This window comes from Calonectris borealis, chromosome 1, assembly GCF_964195595.1.
Source record: "Calonectris borealis chromosome 1, bCalBor7.hap1.2, whole genome shotgun sequence".
Taxonomy (NCBI): domain Eukaryota; kingdom Metazoa; phylum Chordata; class Aves; order Procellariiformes; family Procellariidae; genus Calonectris; species Calonectris borealis.
Genome location: NC_134312.1, coordinates 32,753,480 through 32,780,652, shown reverse-complemented (window position 1 = coordinate 32,780,652; position 27,173 = coordinate 32,753,480). Strand labels below are relative to the sequence as shown.

The 27,173-nt window shown below is 38.7% G+C and overlaps 1 protein-coding gene across 1 annotated transcript in view; it reads right to left on the bottom strand.

The window, feature by feature from the left end:
• The window catches only part of CNTN1 (contactin 1), a 268,296-nt gene that overhangs the window by 4,431 nt on the left and 236,692 nt on the right, over positions 1-27,173 (bottom strand). Inside the window, exons 20-23 of the mRNA XM_075147813.1 lie at positions 25,974-26,077; positions 19,265-19,451; positions 17,594-17,706; positions 16,281-16,437 (exon numbers count right to left, since the gene is read on the bottom strand). Coding sequence (XP_075003914.1) covers positions 16,281-16,437; positions 17,594-17,706; positions 19,265-19,451; positions 25,974-26,077 — 561 coding nt within the window. The remainder of the gene's footprint in view (positions 1-16,280; positions 16,438-17,593; positions 17,707-19,264; positions 19,452-25,973; positions 26,078-27,173) is intronic.

Sequence of the window (27,173 nt, the reverse complement as noted above, 5' to 3'; positions counted from 1 at the left end):
CCAAGATCTCTCTCTCTAGAGAAGGTGTTAGAGGAGTGTGTGCCCTCCCCACTCCAGGAACAGAAGTATGCTCATGAGGTGACCAAATACCAGATGACAGGATGGGCCTACAGTTCTTCATATGCACGTATGTACAGCTTGTCACCTACCAAATCATTTAACAAAAAGCGGACCACAAGCCAGTAGCAAACAGAAGGCCTGACTTGTTTACAGTTGGCCTTTACTAGTGAATTTAAGTGCTATTAGAAAGGCAGATCTGAAAGGCAGTGTCTCCTGACCCATGGATGAAGCTTAATGCAGACCCCATCAGTGATCTATTCAGAAGACACCCTCCAAGATGGACACAACTATTTCCCCTCCTGTTTCCACCACAGAAGGTAGAAATAAGTATTTTTACATGATCCTGGTTTCTCCATTGTCCCACCAGGGAGAAAGTCCACAGCATCTGCCATGAAGCCAGAATTTTAGGGCTTTCCCCACAGAATTTATTTTCAATTTCAGCTGTATTCCTCTTATCGTCCCTCTTCTTCCCAGGGTCATCACCCTACTCCTCCTGACTCTGGTCCTCACTCACATCAAGTCTTTCTGCTGCTCCACTCTATTCCCTGTCCCCCATACTAAACTCCACTCTTTTTTTTCTTGCTTCTGATGCCTCAAAACTCTTCTGTGCTCCCATTCCCATCCTTTCCCCTACTGCTGTCTGAAGTCAAGATTTCTTCCTAAACCCTTTCTGATATCCAAGCACTTGGAAAACCAAGACAAGAGACCTACCAATCCTTCTTCATCAGTACAATTCAGCTGTAAAAAGTACATTTCTATGAATAGTACATTTTTCTACAGGAAGCAGTATATCCACCTCAGTGAAAGATAAAATTAAGGAAAATATTGGAAGATTGCTTTTGTAAGTATCCAGAAACAGAGAAATTTAATGCTTAAGATGAACATGAATGTATGTTCAAATATATTCTGATACGTAACAACTGCACATTTTGGCAACTGTGAAAGTACCGGGGTATATTTATCTACTTTTTAGGGATTTATGAGACACATTAATCAATATCAAAGTAGTGGTTCTTAATGAATGAATAATAGCCATAGGAAAAAAAAAATCCGGATTTCATATTTAAGAATATCCATGGAAAACGTACTCTGCCTTTGTCAGACCAGGATAATGGAGTTGGAAAGACACAACTAAACTCATATTTTGAAGTTTGAAGTTTGCCGAGTGAAGTCAAATGATGAACAAGTATGAGGAAATTTTTATTTGCATGTAACTATTCTACAAAGAGAAAGGAATAAAAAATCCTCCCCCGAGATGCGCTCGCTGGCTCCAGAATTAATAGTTAGCAATTTACCCCATTACAGCAGTTCCTTACAAGGTTTGGGCACTGTTGCAGAGATACGTATAACAGCTCTCCACAGTGAAGCAAATCCTACCCTTATACAGCACGTTAACAGAGCATTAGGAGGACAAATGCACATTAAACAGATCATCTCTTCTTTTTTCTTCTTAGATTACTGACCCACATGTCAGGAACCGTACTTTACTTGAAACACCAGTCACCAGTGCATGACAGCCAGTATGCTCCTGCAGCTCATGAATGGAAATTAATGTAAGTTTTGCCTGACTACAGACTGCAAGATTTAATTCCGTGCAGTAATGCAATTGTGACCTGTCAGTTTTAACAATCTTTAAAAACTAGAGAAACGCCAGGTAAAGACTTAATGAATGTGTACAAATAAACATGTGGATGTAAATTAAAACAGAAGGATTATTGAGCTCCCTCTGAAGTCTGGCCAGGTATGAGCTGGATATATTTAGCACCTAAAGATTCATTCTCTCCCCAGTGTTACAATGTGTGATCTCTCCTCTCAACCAGCATCTTGCATATCCAGTGTGCATGCAACTGCAAACTACAGTCATCAAAGTCAAGGCCAAAACCAAATCAGTATCACATGACCTAACTACCACTCTGATACACCACGTGTGGACTTTGTATCAAGAGTCCTCATTTCTTTCAAATAAACAATGAAACGCACACCTCAAATCTGTTTTTTTTTTTCTAACAGCCCCAAGCAAAAGAAGTTGTGGAATCTTGCTATATTCCCACAGAGACCTTGCTCCTGTCTGCTATGGAGTTCCTGTAGTTGATATTTTTAAGTCTAGGACTAAAGTACCTACAGAAACATCTACTCAGAATGTAGTTTAAAATCAAATAGAATTTGTATGAGATGCACGCAGTTAACCTAACTTTTTCTCCTGCCTCCTGTTCTCAGCAGCCTTTCTCACAAGTGGTTGTTTATCTGAGTAAATGAAGAGAACAACCGCTGGACGGGTTTTTCTTCAGCAACATCTTTACATATCACAGGAATTCCTGGTAACGTCCCACTAATCCACAGCTTTCTATTCTTATTTTAAATTCTGTGTTGCCATCTCAATCACATAAAGTCTAGGATGAAATATTTTACAGTTCTGAATAGAGATCCCGGATTTTACTGACATCTTGAACAGTATGCAACATTTTTCCGATTATATTCAGAAGTAATGAAATCAATTTAATGCCTAAATGAAACAGGCATCAAAACAATTCAGACTTTGATGTATTTCCCAAGCCTTTGTAACAATTTGTAATTAAAAATACGTCATTATTTTCTTTAAATGTTACTTATCTTTAACATATGACATTTTTGGCCCTTTTCCCAACATCAGTATCTTTTTATACTGGATTGTGAAAAAATATCTAGAGGCCTGTTTAGAAATCTTACTTTCATCAGATCTGTGAACCAGGAAATTAGTTACTGGTCATCTGTGAAGCTGTCATACGTGAATGACTTCTCTTTCTCAGTGGGAAAGTGTTTGTCCTGCCAACATACACAAACTTCAAGCTATTCCTCGGCTAATCATGAGCTGATCCTGCTGTGGCAAAACTCTTTCTCTGCTTTTGTTGTCAGGAAAGATTGCTCAGGAATTAATTTGTATTAAATGACATCAGTTTTCTTAGTTTCCAGGTACTGAACATCGAGGGGGATGTCTACATGACTGTTCTAGTTTGAGGAGGAGTGTGTTTTTAAATTACTATCTCAGCTGTCCCCTTTATTGGGGTTTATTTCGCACTGTGGAGCTGTCTTGGATACCCTGAAGTAGTCCAAACAAAAGCTGACATGAGCATATGGTGTGGAGCTGGACCCTCAATGCCGCTGTTTCTCTCTACAGATCCACTCCTCTCGTGCTGCACAAATTGTTCAGGTAGATGCAGACATGAATGATACAGCCGCTGCCACACATTTTTCATGACACAAGTTATCATACATTTAGTAAGAGTAAGGAAAAGAGAAATTTTTCTTACCAGGACTGGTATTTTATATAATTCATAAAGGATTTAAGTTTGTAATGTAAATTTTGTAACTTGTTAAGAAATGACTCTGCCTTTGTGTCTGTTTTGCAGAACAGATTTATTTTTTCTGAAAGAATGGCCAAACTCCTACTCATTTTCCTGTAAATAATATTCTCCTTTTGGTCCAGCACCCAGGACTCATCTTCCATTAGGACTCTGTTTTTATAGCTCTTCTTTTTGTTTTAAGAAAGGTAAATGCAAAGCCTTCTCATATTCTGTTTCTCCTTGCTTCTAACTGAGCTCACCCATTTCTCTGGGAAAAAACTGAGCCACCTGAAAAAAAAAGGATTTTTGCCTGCTCTGTTTGTTAGTTTCTTTAGCATCTATTAGGCTTCGTTAATATCTGTTTTTTTGAGGGTTTTCATATTTTACCCAAGTAGAACAGAAAAGCAGGAAAGGAGAAAATGTAATTTCTTCAGGTTAAACTAAACTGCATAAAATAAGTGGGTGGGTTTGTAGTTCTGTCAACTGTCTTTCGAAAAGACATTCCACTTATCCCAGCCGGAAATATTGTTTTCATGAAAGACTACTGCAAAAGAAATAGGTAGTATCAGCTGACACGATTTAAATTTTGCTTTCCCTATTCATGGTAAATGGAAAATAACTGAACTAATTAGAATATGCTTATCTTGCATCACTGGCATCATTGCTAGGTCATGGGTCCAACTTTCCCTTGTCTAGGAATACTTTCGCTTGGGCACGAGGAAATTTTCCTTTTGCCTGTGCCATAAACCTTTCAAGAAAGGCGCTATGGAATAATTCACAACCCTGTGAATTACTGTTTTGCAGCAGAGTAGATGTACAGGATGGCAATAATGTTGTCTGTGCATCTGCCCATGCTTTGTGCCATGTTAAGGTTTGCTGTGCACCTGTGGACAGCTTTAAACCTATTGTAAGAAAAAGAGAGAGAACTTTACAAACATATTTGAAGGACTGCTAATGGTCCTGGTGGTTTGTCCACCCCACGATGTTAAGTCTGTCTTCTACTTGAAACTCCGTATGCCAGAGCCAAGTACATGTTTTGTTTTGCTCTGGCAATGGCACCTGGCGTGTTGGCAGTGTCGGCAGGCAGCTGCAGGAGCTTCTTTGCCGTTCACTCTGGCCCTGTTACAGACCTGGGCTGCCAAAATGAAAAGATGCCTTGGACTCTGAGGAAAATGAGATAATTTTCAGTCAGTGGGCTACTATTTAACTATCAATAGATGTAAATTATTTCTCAGCTACCTCTTTCCCTTCACATATAATACTGTTCATTACATTCTTTTGCATGAAGAGTTAAGTAGAAGACCACAGGTAATATTTTTTAAAGGTACTCTTTTAAAGCAGTATACTCAACAAATAATAGCAAAAACAATGTATGGGGGTCCTTCTGTGACCCAGGCAACAGTTGTAGTGGTACTTCACATGCATTTTGTGAGTTTCAGGATCACTTACATGACGTAAAGGCTTGTCATACCTCTCAGCACCTGCCCTGTCTCTCCAGTTGCGAGCGGTCACTCCAGACAAACTGGCTCACCAGCAGCACCAGGAGTACTGCCAGGCCAAGTAAGGCTGAGTCACGTGCTCAGCTAGGACGAGGTTCACCGCTGGAAACTGCCTGCTGAAGCCGCAGGAGGAGCTTGGAGAGAGTTTTGGTAGCTCGCCCCTACAGAAAAGCTTATCTGTGATTACACCGATTGTCTGGTGTGGCGAAACGCTTGGCTGTGAATGTTCCCACATAAATGTATTCTGCATTGCCTCAGAAATTATGGTTGATAGTCATTCAGAGGAACTCGATCATCCTGTGAGAGAGTCGTTGACAGGTTTTTCACCAAAAAGGGATAATTTTTCAGGAAAAAAAATGGGAGGCCAGAAGAGAAAGTTTCATTGTAACCCTGAAAAGAAGAAATGGGACAGTTCTTTGGCCAGCTGGCATGTCTGGGGATTTCTCAGTGAGGAACCTGCTCCTCCTTGTTCAAGAAAATAGGGATTTGTGAATGTTTTTTACAAATAAATTCACCCCAAGCATCCACCAGATGTGTCACTCCTTTTCACTTGCAAATAGTCCACACGGTACAATGGGCGAACAGTAGAAACTCTTCAGGTGCAAAATGGTGGTGAGTTAATGGGAAAAATACTATAGTTTTGGAATTTCTGTGTTCTTGGGAACAAATGTGGCATGTATAATTACTGAGGTACATTAAAAGCCTGTTTTAAAGATCTTCATCTTTCAGCCTGGAAGCCTGGCTCACACATCAGAAGATGAAGAAGGATGCCCTCAGCTTCTACAGGAGCAGAAGCGCCCAGTCTCAAGGGGCTGGATGACAGCGCTTGCTTCATGGCAGGGAAAGGCCACCATCCCTCTGCACAGAACGAGACTTGCACAGCACGTACAGTATAGCGCAGGTCTCACGCTCATGAAACTGGCCATGTGCTACACAGTCTTCATGTACAGCTAAGTCCCATCACCAGGCAGCCCTTGAGAAAGAGAGAAGTGAAGGGCTCGCAGCAGCACAGCGAGCAGGGAGACAAACAGCGGGAACAGGACTCACCCAGGGCTGGGGAGCAACGTGGCAAACATGCAGCAGAATCAACTAGTGGACTGAGAAGCAGCAAAGAAAATAAGTTAGTCCAACAGGCTAGCTCAGCTTAAATTTGGCCTTGCTATTCAGCAAGGCAGAAAAAATCTTAAATCAGGCATGAAAGTTACTGCAGAAAGGGAGAAAGCAAACAGCTGGCCTACCATGTGCCTCCCCAGAGCAAAATAATGTAATTTTTACTGGTAAGGATATACTTTGAAGAATTGGGTACTGTTAAACCAGAAAGGTCAATACGATTTTCCAAGGTAGCTGGGTAGCAGCTGGTGAAGAAGACAGATAGGAATAGGCAGGATAAAGCATCTTAGAGGATTGCATAGGCTGCATAAACCGGAGAAAAGGTACACCGGTTAATACAGAACCTTTACTGGGAATGCTTCAATTTGCCCAGTTCCAAACAAGGGTAAAATAAAAGGAGAAACAGATGAAGGTAGAAACTAGCAAGAACACACAAAAACCCAAGAGCAGAGGGTTAGTGTAGAAATTGTTCCTAGTTTGATACATTTGTTGGCAACTCCGTTTGGCTTTCTAACAAAGTAATTTTCAGATTGTGAGGACTTTGCAGGTACATGCAGAAAACGCTGTGATTAGTACCACATTCCCCTCCAGCTGAGCACATCATTTTACATTTTCGTGTCCCAATAGAGAAGTACTAACAGCCATTGTAACTGAGTGCAAACGCTTCCTTTAAAGCCAGATAAAGCTTTTTACCTCCATACTGTGTAATGTCAGAAAAAGATTTGAAACAACCCATCACTGGGTTTTATTATTATAGAAAATAATAACTTAGAAATTAATGAAATACTTGTTTTAAGGAAAGAGAGACAAAATCTTCTCATGTAGAGGTAAATGAGGGAAACATTTTTTTACAGATAATATCTAAATGAGCCAGCAGTGTCTAAACCCAGCTTTAAACAGCTGTTCATCTGTTCAGATGAGTGACTTATGCTGCCACATTAAATTCTACATTTCACTTATTTCTGCTCTGCAGTATTAGAAAATAATGCTGTTACAGAATTTAAGCCTAGAAAGGATCGTTATGTTTTTTAATATATATCCTATATCATCTAAATACTGCCTCACATATAATACAGTTTAAGTAGCCTTTTACTTAGTTTCTCCTGTACTGAGCCCAGGCAGGTGGATTTTTCTAAAACACACCTTCTAAAATGCCTCGCAGCCTTGATTTAAAAATACCAGGAGTTGAAAAGCAAGAAATCCAGCAGATTTTCATGTTTCTGGAGAAGAAATTTTCAAATTGATCTTCTGTTAGAATATCTCTCCTGATAAAGTCCTTACTTCAGCCACTCTATTGGTAGAGCCACAAGCACCAGATTTGATACTCTGAAACATTCACATGAACTTAGATGAAGGATCCTTCTGACATTTCCTACTTTGACAGAAGTAATATTCCTCCTTCCCTTCCCACGGGCTTAATATAATTGTGTTGAACAGGCACAGAAGACAGACCAGGTAGCACTCTTCCAATGCCTACTTCGAAGAACTCTGTTGTCAACTCTCCATCTATTGCTTCTATGAACAGGCTTTAGAAATATGGTGAAAGTAAAATATATGGTATTAATCTTGAAGGGCAATAACATTTTAACATTGAAGTCCTTCAAGTGTTCTGAAAAAGGCACAGAGAATTTCAGTATGTACTAAGATGTACTATTTAATATATCTATGTAAAGAAGGCAAAAATACACGCAAGTATTTCCTATATGGTCACTGGCACTTAAAAGATATGTTTGAGTTAGAAAATATGTGATTTTATCTGCTCTTTACACCTGTAGTAACAAATAAATCTATTTATACATGAATACAAACCTGCCAAATAATCACAGTACAAACTGTGCTGCTAATGAAACATTTATCATTTAATGTACTGTCAGTAGATCTGAAGTTCAGAAGTCACACAGTTTGCCAGAGCACAAAACGCCTGGTTGTACCTGGTTGTACCTCTGGGGCTGTCTAGTCTGACCTCCCACTCATATCAGGACTGTTGCCAACACTGGATGTCGTCAGCTGCAGCTTTGCCTGGCTGAACCACAGAAATCTCTAAAGATGAAAACTGCACAGCCTCGCTGGGTAACCTGCTCCAGTGCTGCGCTACCCTCTAGGTGAAATTTTTCCTGATGTCCAGCCTGAACCTCCCAAATTGCAATTTCTGGCCACTGCCCTGTATTATATCATCTGCCATTATCAAGACTTTGGATTCATCATCTTTGTAACCGCTCTTTATACAGTTCTGTACTTCTCTTAGATCACTCCTCTCCACCACACTAAACCTTAGCGTTTATTAAAGGAACTAGACTCTGTGATACTTCCTTAATATTAAACTGAAGAGCTGTTCACCTTCCTTACTACCAAAGAGTGTTTCTGAAGTCCCTTGGAGTTTGCCACTGAAGTAACTGGAAAACTATCACTGCTGCCTTTGTCAGATAATCACTTCGTTCTCTTAAGAAAGAGTTTTCATCAAAAGGTGTGTTACAACAGACATCTAACCTAGGACTTCTGAATCACTCTCCTCGCTAAGAAGAAAAGGAGTCTGGCTAGGTTAGGTGCATAAAACTGAGAGGTATGAGTATGCCACCACTCCAAGACACCCATAAAAAGTAAGATAGATTGCTAACCGTTGAACTGAAAAATACCACAAGGATTTGAATAATGCAGTTCCACGGCTTACTACTGAAAATTAAAACACATAGGAATTGCCATGACTGGAAAGTATTCCCTTCTTCATTCCTTCACCCCTGTGATCACGTCTGCAATCCTGTCTAGATTATTAAGGGGAAAAAATTAATGAGATGAGTCTTCCAAAGATTACTTTAAATCACTCTAAACACTATTTGGCTTTGATTTCTCAAAGCAATTAAAAATACTATATAAATATAGTTCAATAGTTAAATGTCCTACCAAGAGGTGAAAGCAGCATATGCATTTGTATTAAATTAAATCATTATGCATCAAAGGGATTACACTATTAAAGCAAAACACTAATGTTGGCATTCACTCTATGAGCTATGTGATTTTTCCTGTGATATTCTTTTTTGCTACGTTGCTACATTTAAGCATAAGAGAATTAAATAATTATCTTTTGGATTTTTTCCATCTTCTTCTAATGGTAGAGTACAATGAATATAAAATACCAAGCATTTTGTTTCATAAAAGTGAAGGAGTGTAGTGTTCCTGTATTGGCGTAATAAAAAACCTGAAAGTACCTCTATCATATATCTCAACAACTGGATAAATTAATGGAGGAGAACAGTTCAGCCAAACTGAATTTCGATGTCAGACCATTAATTCATTGATGAATTGATGGCCCTACTGAAACAGTGGCAATCAAAACCTTGCTTAAAAAAGGTATTTCTAACTGCACAGTGAAGCAAAATTTATTTTTTCTTCTTCTCCTTAAACATTTTAAAACTCAGGCATTACTCAGGTGGGTAACATCCAAACTGCTGAAAACTAAAGAAAGTATTTAAGGGTTTCAGAAGGAAGAACTAATCCGTTGTCCATCAACTAAATATTATTCAGGCATTTCACAGTACACTTTCCTGAAACTGGGAGTGTAGGGTCAGCTTTAGTGAGTCAGACCAAAGGCCTGTCTAGCTCAGGATACACTCCAACTCAGGATCCAACAGTGGTCTGTAACAGATGCAGTGGAAAGGAAAAAAAAAATCATGGCATGCAGAATATGATTCTCCTCTTCTATTCTTTCCCACTTGTGTTGAAGTAGCTCCTGAGCTACTTTGTAGCTTCTGTTCAGTAGCTCCTGAGTCAAAGCCTGAATATAGGACATATAGTTTTAAATAACAGCTGATATTTGTAACTTTGTCCTGCACAACATCCTGTCATAGGAAGTTCCACAATTTAATTTTGTGCCATGCAAGAGAGTATTACTTTGATAGTTTTCCATCTGCTGCCTGCTATTTTTACTGAGTACCTTCATTCTCATAATGTGAAGAAAGGTGAGTAATTTTTTCCTACTTACCTCTTCCTATTGTTCATGACTACCTTACTAGCCATCCTTGCTCTAGCTGAAGGCTCCTTGCCTCTCTACCACACCTCACCCAGAATTCACTCCATAGCGGCGGTACCCTCACTGATTTTCGCTATACTTTTATAGTATTTTTCTTTGGTATATTTTAGTATCTTCAGCATTTTTACTTTCTGAGATCCAACAAGAATATATGTTTTCCGTATAGCATTCTTGCAAGCTTGGGGATAGCCAGCAAAATCTCCAACACGTAACAAGTTAAAACATGTAACAAGGTATATGAAGTTGCCATAGATTTCTTTTTTGCTGATTTTTAAAGGCACTGCAGAGTTCTCATGCCTTCATGTGACCGAGCAATAGCCCTCAGTGGGGATTTTGCAGGCAACTCCCAAGCTCACACAGACAGGCATGTAGCAACTCAGACTGAAGATGAAAGCAGGAGGAAGTTACACGGTCCTTTTCAAGACAGTGGCCACTTTTTCTGTTTTCTGATGTATGGCAACTATGGATTCCTGTCTTGTCAGTATTCTCTGACAATAAGTAACCTATCCTGCTCTTGTTTTGTGTGATATTGTTCTCTTAAACCTCTGTTGTGTTCTAAATCCATGTACACACACATCCGATTTCTAGCTATAAAGCCTGTCAACCACCACTGCACAGCTTAGTTATGAGCCTTATGGCTAAAATGAAATTTTGTTGTATTCACATTTTGTGTGTATCCCATATAAATAAACATATAAATCCCCATATAAATCCCCATATAAATAAACAGCATGGGGATTATCATAGGATAATGCAGACTAAGAAATCGTAACTAGATATGAAAACATTTCTGCAGTCTGTCCTAGTGTTGAGTTCGAATACAAGAAAAAGAGAAGAAATTGAAATTAAGGAGAATATGGCTTTTCAAGAAAATGTTTGTTCTAGCATAGAATATGTTGTAATGCATGGAATTGTCAAAACTTACTCGTCAAAGTAAGGCTTGGAAGGAGGCAGTATCAATAAATCAGAACTCTGATGAAATGAAATGTGATGATGAAGGAAAATCAAGAGAAATACCAGAGAACCAAGTATGTTGTTTCAGGCAGATTTATGTACCAGGTTAGAGGGTATTCTGAGTATTTTCCACTTAATTTTGGAGCCATGAGACAACAGCCAAATGCATTGTGAAAATTACAGTTCTTGTAGAGGAGAACTCTTTTGGAAATGTATTTTTAGTTTAGTAGAAGCTTTTTGTTACATTCTTGTCACAGATGCATAACTAGTTCCAAGATCAGTAACAGGACTGTCATGCCAGTCAGAGGATTGTTTTCATTAGCATTCCTTATGATTTTTACCTGTGTTCTCCTCTTTTCTTATTACTACAACCATCTTTGCAACAGATGGACATTTTCAAATTACGATCAAAAGATTTTGATTATACCACATGAAAAGTGAATGATCACCTGATTTACTTGGTACTAATATGTGCAATACATATTAATGTACCCTTTAAATAATAATAAAAAAAGAAATTAAAATATAAAATAATTAAAATGTTTGTATGAGTTACTATGGGCAAAAATTTTGCATTTTCCTTTGAAAAAGCCATACTTCAAAGTAAATACTTTTTCAGGATCCTAAAACATGCCTCTGGCAAATGGAATTCATATGCCTATATATATGCGTGTGCAGTGAACACAGAGAAGCTGTAATTTTGTTCTCTTGCTATAGGTAAATTATTCTTTGTCCATGTCACTATTTAAACTGAGACATTAACCTGATTTCATAATTGGAGGTGAAGGTGCATGATATCTTCATTTTTTCACAATATTTTCCCAAATCATAAGTTACCCTCCACTCTCCCCCACCCTGGATGAAATTTTAGAATTTGAGAGCTTGATTCTATTTTTCCTTACTCTGGCATAAATTAATCGCACTGAGGCCAGTGCAGTTACACAAGTGAAGTGAGAAAAGAACCAAGCATCATATGGTTTTAGTTCCTACTGATTGCAAGATTGCTTTGATTACATTAATATTAGCATTATGACAAAGCACTGCAATCCAAAAAGCATGTAAGAGACCAAAAAAAAATCTCAGCCTTTAATATACTTCAAAGAAAACAGATAAGCCTGTTATTAGCCACTGAAATAGACTCCTTTGGTTAAACAAGTAGTTCCAACCTTCAACTGGTTGTTGTATCTCAAGAATGAATTTTAAATTGTGTAGCTCATTAATTTACTGTAATGGGCTTGAAAAATATCCCCAAACCTCTAACTGTACAACAGGCACTGGCCAATAAAATACAACAGTTCATGACTGTATTTTACACTGATTATAGCTGTATGCTGATATGCAGCTCAGCACATATACAGTGAGTGATTTTATGATAAGCATTTATATTTCAAGATGTTCACTAAAACGAAATGCATGTGAAATGGCTGTGTTTCGTAAACTTCCTCTATATCATTCTCAACTAAAACACTGTATCCCGTAGGAAGCTGACTGGTTATAGGAGAGCTAAGTTGCTGCAGGACGTTTGCCTCCCTCTTCAGCATGTGCCTGGGAAGAGGATGAGGAAAACAGAAAAGATAGTTTCTCTCTTAGACAAGGGATTGAGCTAGAAATAACATGTATTTCTAGTTTCTTTTATATTTGACTTTCAAACATAACTTTTGTTAGTTAAAATGTGCCGTATTTTTAATACCTAAGTTAAGACCTCAGGGCCAGTTAGGGTTCCAAAACTAGATGTTCTTGCACTTAAACCTAATTCAGACCTAATTCAGCAAGTGCTAAGAATTGCTCGGAGTACACCTACAACAGGCTGACAATACGGTAGCCTAGCACAGCAACAGCAGCCACATAAATCAAGGAAATGGTTTTGGTTTGCAAAACGGTGCAATTCGTATGCCTGAAATATAGGCCAAAAGATGTCTTCTGGTGTCCTGTCTGGCCTCCAGTTGCTGTTCCAGAAGACCTCAGGTCTCCTGTAGATCACGCCATGCCTGTCAGCATTGTGTGGATGTCCCTGGCAATCTGGGGCATCTCAAATGCTGCAGGCTTAGTTTAAGCTTCTGAATTACACCCTAGATGACAACTGATTATAATGGGGGCTTAGATACCTAACTCAGGTGAATTATGTACATTATTTTGGATTTGATACCCGATGACCAACAGGAAAACACCAATCTCGAAGACACATAGGTTTTCTAGACATTCCTCTCTCTTCGGTGCAGCCTTCCAGTTTGCTTAAGATTTGGTCATTCCTGGTCAGCATCCAGGCTATTTCGAACCCCTGCCCTAGTTGCTTAATTCTCCCCATTTGCTTATGCAGGAAATTAATTTGGTTTGCAAACTCTGGAATCAGATGCCTAAAGGTCAAGTAAGGAAATGGTCCTCTCTGAATTTGATAAGATGCCTTGTACTTTGCCTTAGCTATTGTTTACATCTCTCCGTTAATACCTACGTTCCATTTTGGCCAGTCGACCACCAGAACACACATTCCTATCAAACTAGGTCTTCTCTTCTTTGCAAGTCTCTGAGAAAAATCATCATTACGTAAAAGCGTCTCACCACTTTATCACCCTTTTTGGGCAATTATTCTAAACTCTGTCATGCTACTGGAAAATTTCCTTACGAATCAAAATTAGCAGACATAATTTGCCATCTGTAGGTGTTAAAACTACACTTCCTTCTGTTCTTTGGAAAAAAGCATGGTTTGAGCCCAGAAATAGCCTGAAATGCTTGCCCAATTCTCTATATACTGTGTATTCCAAAGATATTACCCTGCCTTTTGTCTCCTTTTCAATCTCCTTTCCTAAACTGAGTCTAGGGAATGCTGCCTTTATCTAGGCCACCAGAGGCACAGTCCCTCTCTGTCTAGCTGGGGTATGGTAGCAGTTGTGGTTGAAAACTTGGCTGCAGTGTGGAAGACAGAGCAATACAAAACTCTACAACTAGCATTTGTAGAGTGCTAACACTCCCAGAGGTGCTCACTCTGTATGGGCACGCTTGGGGCAGGCCTCACTGGCAAGACTGATCAGCTTGGGCTCAACATTGTACTGACATGATGGTTCTGCTTCCAGTCTGGGAAGTAATCTATCTGCTGCTACCTAAAGGGTCTTTGCACCACAGTGATAACAGATGATAATAAACGTATGATAGATACAAAGATGACCTAAGATATGTCCTAAAGATAGCAGTTGCTTCAACTTTTTTGCAACTCATATAATATGTTAAAAGTGATTCACCTAGAGAATGATAATGTAATGCAATGTATTAGAGCTTTGGTAAAGTGGTTGACTTAGTATCCCAAGACATTCTCGTAGAAAATGGTACACACAATTAACGGAGTGTATGCTAAATGGATTAAGAATTCAGTTACTGGCAGATTTCAAAACACAATTATTGAAGAATGGTCATTGAATTTCTAGCATGATTCCACAGTGAACAGTAATTGATCGAACGCAATCCAATAATTTTCATCGAAACCAGAATTAAACAGCTAAGGAACTGTGTACATGAACCAAAATGGCAAAGTAGTAAAGAGTGATGACGACAACACATTCATTACAGAAATCCAAACAGCATGGGAACTTAAGCCATTCAAACCAACAGTGCTTCGTCATAGCCACATGCAAAATTATACACTAAGGAAAGAAGAGACGTGCCACACAGATCAGGATGGGACACTGTATCCTGGAAAGCAAGGATTCCAGGACGGATTTAGAGCTGGTGTTGGACAAACAAGATGAACACCATTTTATAGCCCAGTGCAAGGAAATAAATGGCTAATGAAAGGCTTTCATGAATAGTGCTGGGAGCAGTAAGTGTAGGGAGCCAAGACTATCTCTGCAGACAGCAGAGTTGAAAGAGTGGATATAGTTATAGTGTCTACAGTCCTAAAGGAATTCTCAGAAGTTGGAGAGGTGAAGAGAAGAGCTGTCGAAATTATTTAAGACCTGAAGCAAATGTTATCACTGAGAAATTCAAGGTGCTCAGACTGTTTAGCATTTGATCAGTCACTTGACTGATATATATACATTTCTTAATGGAGAGAATATATCAGGCACAAAAAGACTCTTTAATCTAGACAAAGGCTATAAAAGGAAACAATGGCCAGACCCCAAAACCAGATAAATATAGATTAAAAATTAGGCAAAAAAAATGTCAAGGTGCAGGTGATTAATCATGAGAACAAAGTATCTGGCAAATGATCGATCCTCCACCTGTAGATTCCATTTGATCAAGACTGAAATAGACGCTTCATACAAACAAAAATGGTGATACCCATGAGTTCACACTAGGTGATATAAACGGTACACATTATTGAATACCAGCAGATTGGAGGTCCACTCCTTTAGGAATGGGCAGCTTCTCTCACAGTGCACAGATGATATAGCATAGGCATTGCTTTTTTTTTAAAAGACACAATAACGGTTGCCCTGACTGTGTGATAAGAATACTGTTGATTTTTAATCCCTACTATTCCCCAAGTTCATTTTTAATTAAAAAGACAAGAATACAATGAAAGTGTTTAAATCATAACCTTGCAAAGACACTATCCAAGTCCTTGATGTTTATTCATGTGTTCTACTTCATACACTGTGTGCTAAAGCACTACTTAAATTACAAAACTAACAAGAAAGAGATGTGCAGACCATGTCTGAGCTCATAGGTAGAATCAACACTGAGCAGAAGTTGAATCAGCCTGATCCATGCAAGCTCCCTTCTCCTCTTCACCAATCATCCAGACCACTCTAAAGCGGAGCATGTTGCATTTCTCATTGCTTATTCATCTGTATGTGTCACAGTTTCCCTTGTCTCCTGAAAAGCGGAATGCCCCTAGAAGTTGGTCTGTGGACCACTGTGGACCACCTACTTTTCTTAGTTACTTTCTCTCCTCTTAGTGGCAGTTGACAAAGGAATGAGATACAGAGGCAACAGGTACTAGGAACCATAGGATTATTGCAAGCTGACGTCTTAAGCCTGAGGCCTGCACCACGTAGTTGTACTACGAGTTATACTCATAGGACACTACTAAAAGTGGTAGCCTAACTGGGGGCACCAGTAGAAACAGTCTGATTTTTGGAAGATCGGCAGCGCTTCCGGGATTGAGCTGGACTGCTGCTGAAGTGTCCTGTGTGCATTACGAGTCTTCAGAAGATTTTAAGATAAACCCTAATTCTCAGTGCAGTCACTGCTGAAGATCTACCTCTCTGATTTTGGATGGGAATGGTGTGCCCATCTCTGGATAGTGCGCAACAGGAAAATATTCAGTCTAAGATTTCCAAGGAATGTGGGAAAGAAGAAAGGAAGATATATGCTCACCTGAAATTTTTATTTGAGCTACTTCTCCATCTCCTCCTTCACTGTGTGCTCGGACCTCAACAACGTATTCACCATCGCTGGGCACTGGGACCTCTATTGTGTGCCTTCCAGTTGAAAACAACTTGCCTTCATGTTGTCCATCTGGTCTATACAGTACCTAGGAAAGTCATAGTAAGTACAGTTATTGAAATGCTACATTTCCATGAAAACACAGTTACTTATATACAGTGTGTAAATTAAAAAGTATTAGGTTTTCATTTACATATGAAGCCTATATATATATATCAAACTTCGTGGCCGATACTACTTTTTCCATTTTTACATAGGGTGAATCTAAACAGGTTGTTTCCTCATTGTTTTTCTGTTATAAAATTATGCCACCTTTTGAAAAATAATTTCAACTCCTACATTCAAAATAAGTAATTAAATGTTGGAGTATAATAATGCAGGGTGGCAAAGAGCATCAAATAAAAATCTCAGAACTCATAAGATTTATTACTGTTTTCATAAATGAAACAATTGTTAATTTTATTATTAACTCTCAGTGCTGTTAAACTATTGCAAATTCGATGGTACATGTCTTCTGGGACCTTTAGAAAATATCTCCACTCTTTCTGGAATCTGGAATCTCTGTGAAACATTTTCAGCAATTCCCAAAAAGCAGTTCAACTCCTCAAGCAAAATTTGTACGTGTAGAACATGACACTAATTCTCTTACTGCCAAGTAAGCAGCAAAGTTAAGCAGGAATTAATTTTTTAAGCTTTCTATACAGCCTATAGTTAGTATATACACTTGCTGTAGTTATACAGCCATCGCATCTAATGAGGTTAAGTGTCCCTTCCCTTCCTCTACCTTCCCAGACTTTAAAGAACTCGTGTTCCAGGAACTGTAGCTCCCACGGAGATGGGAAAGGAAAGCTGGAACAATGCATAGTGGTATAAGGAAAAACTATTAAAGCATACTTTTTTTTTAAGCATTATTTTTAGCCAATAGACAATAAATGTAAACATATGGGAAATTATAAATATAAATATAATCATATGGGAAATGCAGGTTACTGCAGTCACTGATCTGAAGTTTCCCATAAAATGGCTCACTGCCCAAATGAATTTCAGTGCCCCAATGCTTTCTCATCATATCGGCTAAGCCCACTGGCTTTGCCCTGCTGGATGTCTGTGATCTCTGAGCATGATACCTTCATCTTTAGCATGAACTATGTTTAAGTCTGAGTAGGTACCAAAATGCAACACTGTCTATAAAATATACCTCATGTAACACACACAAAGATAAAAAATATTTTCATAGATCATACTTTATATCCTTCAACTGCAGACTCATTTGACATTGCCTTCACATGATCCCAGGTGATGATGTACCTTGAACCAGATCTTATAGAACTGATAATTCTTGGACGTTGGCTTGGAGCTGAAAAGCAACATATGTATAATGTGCACATAAATGAGATTTCATAAACATTCAATGTCATTTTTATTAAGACATGTAAAAATGTAAAGAGGGAAATTATGGCTGATCTTTATATGATTAAAGGATAGTCTCCTTCCTAGAGTGTAGGCTCTTGTATGGCTTGTGCAGTGGCTGCTTTGTGGATTTGCCTTTCTGTGTTGCCAGAATGGAAGTGGCCAACATTACCCTTCACTATGTTGCTGACCATGTGTGTTTGTTGGCATGCAGCTATAACTATATTCAGAACCTCCCAGGAATGTGGCTTGTCATATTTATTCATTGTGATTAAATATTTAATCAACCATTTAAAGGCATTTCTACAGCATTTAACTTAGTAGAAATCAGAGTACCCCCCTGCAGAAACAATTAATTATATTTCACACAATAAGCTTATAAAAATGGACTCTAATTATTCAACACAAATGAACCCTGCAGGTCAAGTTGCACAATACGCTATTTACTGACAGAAATCCTCAAGTTAGTTGTACAGATTTTTAGCCCATTAAGTGTGTGTTAAATACACAAGATGTGTTTCTTAATTGAACATTTCTCAGCTTATGTTAGTGCTGGGTATCATCATTACGTCAGGAGCTATATTCAGAAACCTATTACGGCATGTAAATTCAAGGATGTAATTCAGATCACCCACTTTTCAAGGCTGCCTGATCCTGGCTCCCTCTACTGTTAATGAAAAAGGCAATTGGTCACATTTTAATAGTCAGAATATAATACTTCTTGCTATTGATTAAACAGAAAGCCAGGGTATAGCTGCCTAAGTAATAGCTGATATGAATTGTTCATCTCTTGGAATATCATTGTCCAGCTATGGGCCCTCCAGTACAAGAAAGACACTGGTAATCTGGAGTGAGTTCAGCAGAGGGCCACCGACCTGGTGGGGTGCTGGAGCACTTGCCCTGTGAAGGGAGGGTGAGAGAGCTGAGCTTGTTCACCCTGGAGAAGAGACTGGGGAGCCCAAGAGCCACCTGTCTGTTCTTATAGGGAGGTTATTAAGAAGATGGAGCCAGGTTCTCCTCCACGGCAGGAGGATGAGTAACAAAAGGCACAAACTTAATTAAAAGAGGCTCAGACTAGATGCTAGGAAAAGCAGTCATGGAGTGGAACAGGGTTTCCAAGGGAGGGAGGTCGGGCAGTCTCTATCCCTGGAGGTTTTCAAGACCCAACTGGATCAAGACCCTGAGCAACCCGGTTTGAGCTTGTGGCTGACCCTGCTTTGAGCAGAAGGTTAGACCTTCTGAGTCCCTTCCAGCCTGAATTATCATATGAGCCTATAATCCGTGTCTCCTTACCACCTTTTATAAGATATCCACATTGTAAATGGCAACAAAAGTGAGGAAGGAGAGCCTTGGTAGAACTTTTCAGACCAAGAACCAATACAACGTAAAGGGAGAACATTGGGTATATGAATGAGAAGCCAAGTTTGAAGACATGATGGGCGTGATGCAACATGCAATAATGAAGTACATGACATTATACATAACCTAATGCTCCATTTACTTACGTGCTTTCCTGGTAATAATATCGATGGTTCTACTGGGAGGTCCATAGCCTGCACTATTGAAGGCAGAAACATCTACATGGTAGCGAGTATTAGGCTTCAGGTTTTCCAGTTTGGTTGAATATTCTTGATTGCTTACTTGTACCCGCTGTGCAGCTGCTTCTTTATCATGAGCAGCCCAGTAACGAATCTGTAAGCAATCAAATTGAATGATTAAATTTAGCATATTTAGTCAAAAAGAAATTTCATCAAAAATTATGTACGCTGGGTATTCGTATACTACATACTCCGGGTAATATGTGAGCTCAAAGAAATCTAACAGCAATAGCATGGAATTCCTTCTACAGGCTGTGATTTTAACCAAGTTGTATATAGACATAAAGGAATAGAAAAAAAATTCAGATTTTATTATGAAACTTTTTCTCACAGTGGTTTAACTTTTTCTCAGCTAAGTCATTAGAAGTCTGGGAGATGGATAATGCCTTCAGAGAATAAGACTATTTTCTTCTTGCTGTTTTGTTTGAGCATTTTACTCTGAACTTTAATATTGTTTTCCTACTCTACAGCGAAGACGAAACTCTGTTAATGTTTTCACAATATTTTGTTTAAAATGTCTTAACAAATTTAATCCTTTTGTACTTCTGTCTAGGGAATGAGAAGTATTCAGTCATGTTATCTCTATGTGCAGGTCTAGATACATGTACTTAGCCATTTTCTAAAGTTCTTTGGCTGAATTCAATCAGATTTCATAGTACAATATAACATTTGTCGAAGTAGATGAGAAAGAACCTAAAAAAGCTTAACTATGGGAAAAGCATCAATGTAAGCTTGTAACATCTTAAAATCCAAAGTCAATTAACTGTACATAGAAATTCTGTGAGTGTTTTTTTCCCAAGAAATTGCTCCATTCTACTTTAATTCGTTACACATTACAAAGCACCCGTTTAAAAGAGAGTAATTAGATTGGATATTAGGAAAAATTTCTTCCCCGAAAGGGTTGTCAAGCATTGAAACAGGCTGCCCAGGGAAGTGATTGGGTCACCATCCCTGGAGGCATTTAAAAGATGTGTAGATGTGGTGCTTAGGGACATGGTTTAGTGGTGGACTTGGCAGTGCTACGTTAATGGTTGGACTCAATGATCTTAAAGATCTTTTCCAACCTAAACGATTCTGTGATTCTATAATTCTAATTCCTATGTAGTGATGCCATTCCATAGCTGTGTCATATACACAGGGTCCTATTCTGCATGGCCTTGTGAGATGCAAATGACAGTAAAACACTGTCAGTCTTTGGGTTTTGTCTGGTTTATAACCGTTTGCGTAAGACTAAATTACTGCACTAACCTGAAAGAGTAGAAAGCCATGCCCATTACATTTTGGTTTTGAGTGTTTTTACTCTCAGTGTTTCTGCTCAGCTTCTGCCTGTCTTCATAATGATTTTTGGGTATGCTACAGGAGGACCTTTCAAAATCTTTTTAGGAAGAGCTTAATGTTGTTGGTAATTTCAGGCTCCAGGAAAAATCTTGCTTTGTAAGATTTGACTAGTGACATCAGGTATCCTGTTATTTTATCTTTTAAATAGCAACCGCTTTAATCTTCTGTTCTGCTGACATTAGTTTTCCTTGGAAACTTCATTTAAGGAATAGGTTAGAAGAGCAGATAGTTTGTCAAGCTGTTAATATCACAGTTCTCCTCTTTACAAATTATGGGCACACCCTTGCTTGGCAAAGCCTTATTTTCTCCTGTTCACATTTATATCAAAATGCTTAATAAAAACATTTGGTTTGCCTCAGACCATGTACTGTGGCTGAATGAGGAGAGGTGCAGCAGAGGATTTCTCTTCACCTACTTCCAGTGTCTTTGGACATGGTAACAGTCAGTATCACTACACAGAGGTTGCTCTCATTTAAATACTAAAGTCTCTTGTCAGAGTTTGTTGCCTCAGTCTTGCCCACCAGTGTTAGAGGTTACTCATACTCTGGTTATTATAAATGTGACAATATCATAATGGCTCTTCTCATTCTTTCCTGGTGTAGAGAGAATCATATTGTATCTGAAGGCCAAATTGGCTCCCATTTTTAAATACAGCATGCATACCTGCCTTTTGGCAGGCACGAATGGGTAATTTTTAGTTATATAAATGTATGTCCTGCACAGTGTTTTGGAAGTTTAATCCACTCGCATCCTAAACATCCGTTTACTGTAATTTAGGCACTCACACTCATGAAATTCCCACTTATCAAAGAGGCTATTTTACTGAGTCAACAGCCTTTGCCCCAGAATGAGTGAGGAATGTGCACCCAATCCATCCTGCAGGCTTCTCCAGCAAGGTGGTAACCTCCACTTGATGAATGGTTTCAAACTGGCGTGGATCTGAAACTGTAACAGTCATTTCAGCTGAAGGTCTGATTATGATCTTCAAGTCAGATTTTTTTTTTATATGATTATAATTAACAAACTGTTGTAGATAAGCTGCTGTTGTTGAATACAACCAGCTGTATACCATCAGCTGTTAACCGTAAGTGGCTGACTCAAGTGTGAGACGGTGTGTACATCAGGAGCTACATGACGTCATGTCTATCTCTGTGCCTAAGTTCAAACAAGTTTCTAGCCTGCAGCAAAGGGATGTCTGGGAAGTTCCAGGTGGCCAAAAGTTTCTTAGCTATGACAGGACCAATGGTAGCTTTGTTGTTGATATTAACTGGCCATTGAAGACTAATTAATTCATTTTTAGTATGTTGTATTATGTTAATTAAGTACCTGCTTTACCTAAAGATGGCAAACGCACTTTATGGGAAGCTTTTGTTAATCATGGGGCATATGCTGGAAGCCTTTGAATACCTCTGACTTGCAAAACTTTCTACAATCCTACTAGTTCATTTGCACTACAGTGCTGCTAAGGGTGCAATATAACAAGTAATATATAGCATCAAACAAGACAAGCGAGAACAATGAATGAAAATGTAAATTACTTCACTGAGAGCTTATTACATTTCAGGCAGAAGTAATATAATTTAAAAATTAAATTAAATTTAAATCCCAAATACTATTGTTCTTGGCAGCAATGTTGTGGACTTAACTAATCCTACAGTGTGTGAGCTGTGTGTCACACACTCAAAATGTTCTTCTTTACCTCTTCATTTAATATACAGTCATGTCTACATCTTTGGATCATTGTAACTACTCTTGGAAAAGAAAAAATTTGAAATAAGATGACTCCCCTGAGAGCTAAAAAATAGTACTGTCTTCTTTATGCTATTTCTACCTTTCTCTTCTCACTTATTATTTAAATACTTCAAAAGTGTCTTGAAATAACTTGAAAATCTCTTTCACTCTCTTGCCTCTGTGGAAGTTATACTAGAATTAATTGCCCCATTGCTTCAAGACACCACATTTTCCCACTTTGCTCAGTAGCCCCTCTCTCTTTTTATTAAAGAGCTTGGATAATAGTCCCAGACAGACTGCTTTTTCCTGGTGCTCTGCATTTACCTTGTTAGGGTAACCCATAGGTCATGAATCCCCAGGGGACACAGGAGGGTATTTCACACCAGCTCTAGAGTTTGTTGTAGGAAATAAGCCAGCAGTGATCTGCAGGAAGGGAATGCCTTAGCCATCATGAATTAGTGCAGCCCTCCGTGCTGAAATCAGGGAAAAACACTCTCTTTCATGGTCCTCTCCTCTACTCAAATTTTAATATACTGAAATACATCAGAAGTTGTTTCTGTAAGTGTCATGAAACAACAGTTCTCATATTAATGAAAGTTTTACATAGGAGAGACATAAGAGATACTTTACTCATATTAAGAAAGAATGCTAATAACATATTTCAGTAAACAAGGGACAATGGTGGTGAGTAATGATAAATTTGTTTAATAAAATAAACATATCTATTGCATAGAAGCAGCAGGAAATACAGATAGTGTCTTTGGTATTGCATGCACTGAAGAGCTGTGGCTTTTAGCAGGCTATTGCAAGAACTCATAAATCTTAAATTCTCTATATGGATGGAGATAGTTTTTATACTTTATCTCTTCTTTAAGTGTCAACTGAGGATACTCCTCTGTAATGGCAGAATCTATCAGCTCACACTCATCACCATAAGGGCAGTCATCCTGACAGTATGCATTAGTGTCAAGAAAATCTGACTCCTCCTGGTGTGAAAAACATTGTGTCACAGGTGAAATACCTTCAGGTACTTTGCTCAGGGTACTCCCATCTCTTAAACTCTAGCATTTAAAAGGTCAATTATGCAATTTTCAGGTAATAATAAAGACCAAAATGAAACTGAGAAGGTGTTCTGGTGAATGAGGGATTTTGCTAACCTGTGTTACAGCTGAGCAGTAATTAAAAAATAAATATTGGAATACTTCTCGATGCCTACAGAGATAGAACCTTCCAGACATATCCACTGGAATTTTATAATGTAGTTTGAGTGCTTCTTCCCCCACAACTTGTATTGTAACTTCACAAAAGCTGACTACAGCCTTCACCTTCCTGAAGAGCCCTCTCTATTTTTGCCCTGTCCCATGGCTCCTTCAGGACTGATGGGAGATGTGATCTTCAGGAGCTCAAGACTTTCTTTTTGCCCTCAGTGTAGAAGCACAGGCGTGCGCTTTGCTGTTTTCCCCACTACTAGAATGAGGCTGGTTTGCTCTAGAGAAAAAGATCTTAGGATTAACACCTTACTGAGCTCCATGGGGCAGTAATTCATGCCTACCAGTCTGTTTACTGTGTAGCCAGATGGGAACTTTTTTTCCACAGTCCTGATAACTAGAAGATTACTTTAGAAAAAGAGAAAAAAGGAGAAGGAATTCATTCTAATGCCACTGCTCACCTTCCATATTCAAGCCACCCAGTTCATACTGGATTTGTGGAAGTGTAGTACTTCTCTAGGAATGAGTGGATGAAGTTACATTCCAGCTATCAAAGTAAGGCCACACCCTGCACTACTTCTATATGCTGTGTAATAAAGCTCTCCACCCATTCCCAGGGTATCCCACCTTTCTTCAAAACAGCAGTTATTCTCTTTTCAGCCCAAAGATCCTCTATGCTTCTTTCCAACTTTTTTCCTTTTTCTGTGCATCCTGTTCTTTCCTGCTGAATCCTCTCCCTTCCCTTCTTTCCCTGATGTCCCCTGACAGCAATTCAGATGGTTTTATGTAAATAAAGTAAAATTAAAAAAACGGCCAAAAGTGGGTTTTCTATGGGAATGTTGTCCCACCATGTTCTTTCCCTATTCATCCTCACCCCTCCAGCCTTCCTACTCCCTTCCCCATTACAACTCTCAGCATCCATTGTCATGCTTTATCACCACTACCATCCCAACCTCTCCAATGCTCTCCTTGTTGCTGCTCTCTCCACACCCCCACAAGTCCCTCGGTGTGTGCCTGATGAGCATCTGTTCTGGTTATTCAGGGTGCGCAGGCTTCGTGCCCAGTTTCTGTGCAGACTGTCCAGCGCGGGAGTGCAACACTGCTACATGGCTGGCTGGCTTGAGCTCACAGATCTGGGTACTCCACCTGGCTCTCAGTTATGACCATGGATTTGTCTTTCCTATTGTATTTCCAATCCCTATGAAACACCAAACCAGTGGGCTGCTTTAGTAAATTAGGAGTTACCATTGATGTCAGTGTCTCAATTTCAAACCCCAGTATCCTCTGCGTGTAACTTTAAAACTTTATGTGTGTACCGTGTAGAATCAAGCTTTATATGGGACGCTATGGTAGTTCCTATTGAGATCTTCGCTATGATCTTGTTACAGTATCCCAGAAGTGTTACATAAATCTCATGGAGACGGAAACAGAGATCAGGAAATATAGAAACAAGTACTACTAATTAAAAGAACATTTATTCATAGATTTCAGGCATAAAAATACATTCTATGAGGCTACTCCACATTCGTATGTGCTCATTTTGGAACACAGAGGCTACCACCAAGCAGCCGACAACTTGAATCACAAAGCAAGTCACTAACAAACTAAGGTCCAAACCCCTATTTTGGAGTGCAGCCAAAGTAAGCTGGCTGTACGCTGCAGAGTTCATCAGCACCCACTGTGCAGGGATAATGTTAAGACTTCCCTGCTGGAGTACTACGTGGCCATTTCCAGTTGCACCCACCCTGTGGCTTTTGCCATCTTTGTACAAGGACAGGAACAATTTTTACCAGTAGTACCACTTAGTCTTGGACCAGATGAACATACCTTGAACCTCTTTTTTATGTGGAGAATAGAAACCATGAAAACGTTGTCTTACACAATAGCACTGTCTCTGTTATACTGGATTCTGGGCATTTGTCACCTAGTCCCTTACCATAAGATTTGTACGTGAATTATATTAATAACTGCTGAGAATTTAAATGGGCCACGAGTTAGTTACAATTTCATGTTCGTGTTGACAATTACACCCAAAACTTAATATGTTTTGAGAAGGTAGAGATAGGCATTCAATTACATACCATAAAGAGACAAGATTCTTTTATGAAATAATGATGCCTGTTTTCAGTTGAATAGTGAGCACATACATTTGTTAATGTGTTTTAGTAATGAGGTACATAGCACCAAAAATAATCTGTTTCTGAGGATGTGAAATCTGTACAGCAAACAACTAAAGAGAAGTGAACCCTAAGATAGAATGCTAGAGTAGGAATTATCCTTGCATTTAACTACTGAAATTAAATGAATGAGAAGATATACAGTGTCACCTCTAAACTCACCTGATATCCTTCCACAGATTTATCAGAAACATGGTGCCAAGAAACAGACATTTCAGAAGATGACAAAACTTTTACACTCACATCTGTAGGTATTTCAGTTGGAGCTGGAAGATGAAACACATGTTAAACATCCAATCTCATCCAATGATATTGTTATACTTGCTTATATTTCGTATTATTTTCTTGGTATCAGGGGGCCAAGTGTGTTAGTCTTTAATCTGTTTTTACTTGAGTAAACTTTAAATTCAGTGATGATCTGTATAGGAAATGACTCTATAAAAACAAAGCAATGATTCTATTACTTGGCTCAGACTATGTATTTTTATGCTTCAACAGATTCCATGCTGAAATTTGTGTAAATTAAAAACAGGCTTTGATAAATAGAATGAAGCATCCAGTCATCTTTTACTAAATTGGACAGCAGCTCACAGATTATGTACACCAGATTTTTTAAGCTAGCTACACACAAATATTCATGTGTATGTCACTTAGTCATGATGATACAAAGTTTTTATAAGACCAGGTATTAGATACAGAGCTGGCCAGTGGCACATAGAAACTTGAACATAGGGTGTGAAATAATCCAAAAGCACCCTTCTATTAGGTATATATCACAAAATTGATTTTGTTCTGCCAATGCAGAGTACAAACCATTATAACGTGGTATGCTTTTATTCAGGGCTTAGAATATTAAGTTCTAATTTAATTATAAGAAGGTGTTAATTTCACTGTTGCTTGCATTTAAGTGAGGTAAGGAATTTCAAAAAGCATAAACTTAGCAATGTCTATAAAAGATAAAGTTTTCCAAGCTAAGAACAGTTCTCTGTCGCGAATCTTTTGAAACAAGTTGCAACAGACAGGCATGGCAGCCTGAGTTGAGGAAAGCTTTCATATACTTAATCTTCCAACTGGGCATCCAGTCAACTATGCATCAAAACAGCCACTGTTAAGAAAAAAATCAGTTACATCTCTCATGAAAAGTATCCTAGGTAACAAAATAATCTTATATGCAAAGTCAGCTTTTGTAATTGTCTTTCAATGACTGTTAATAATGCAAATGTATAATTAAAAAATGATACATTATTGCAAAATTGTTTTCACAATGACAGGAATTTAGATAAGCAAGCGGCCTGTGCACTCATTACTAGGAATCATTACTCACTACCAGCAATGGCAGGTATGACTAGTACTTGTCAGATA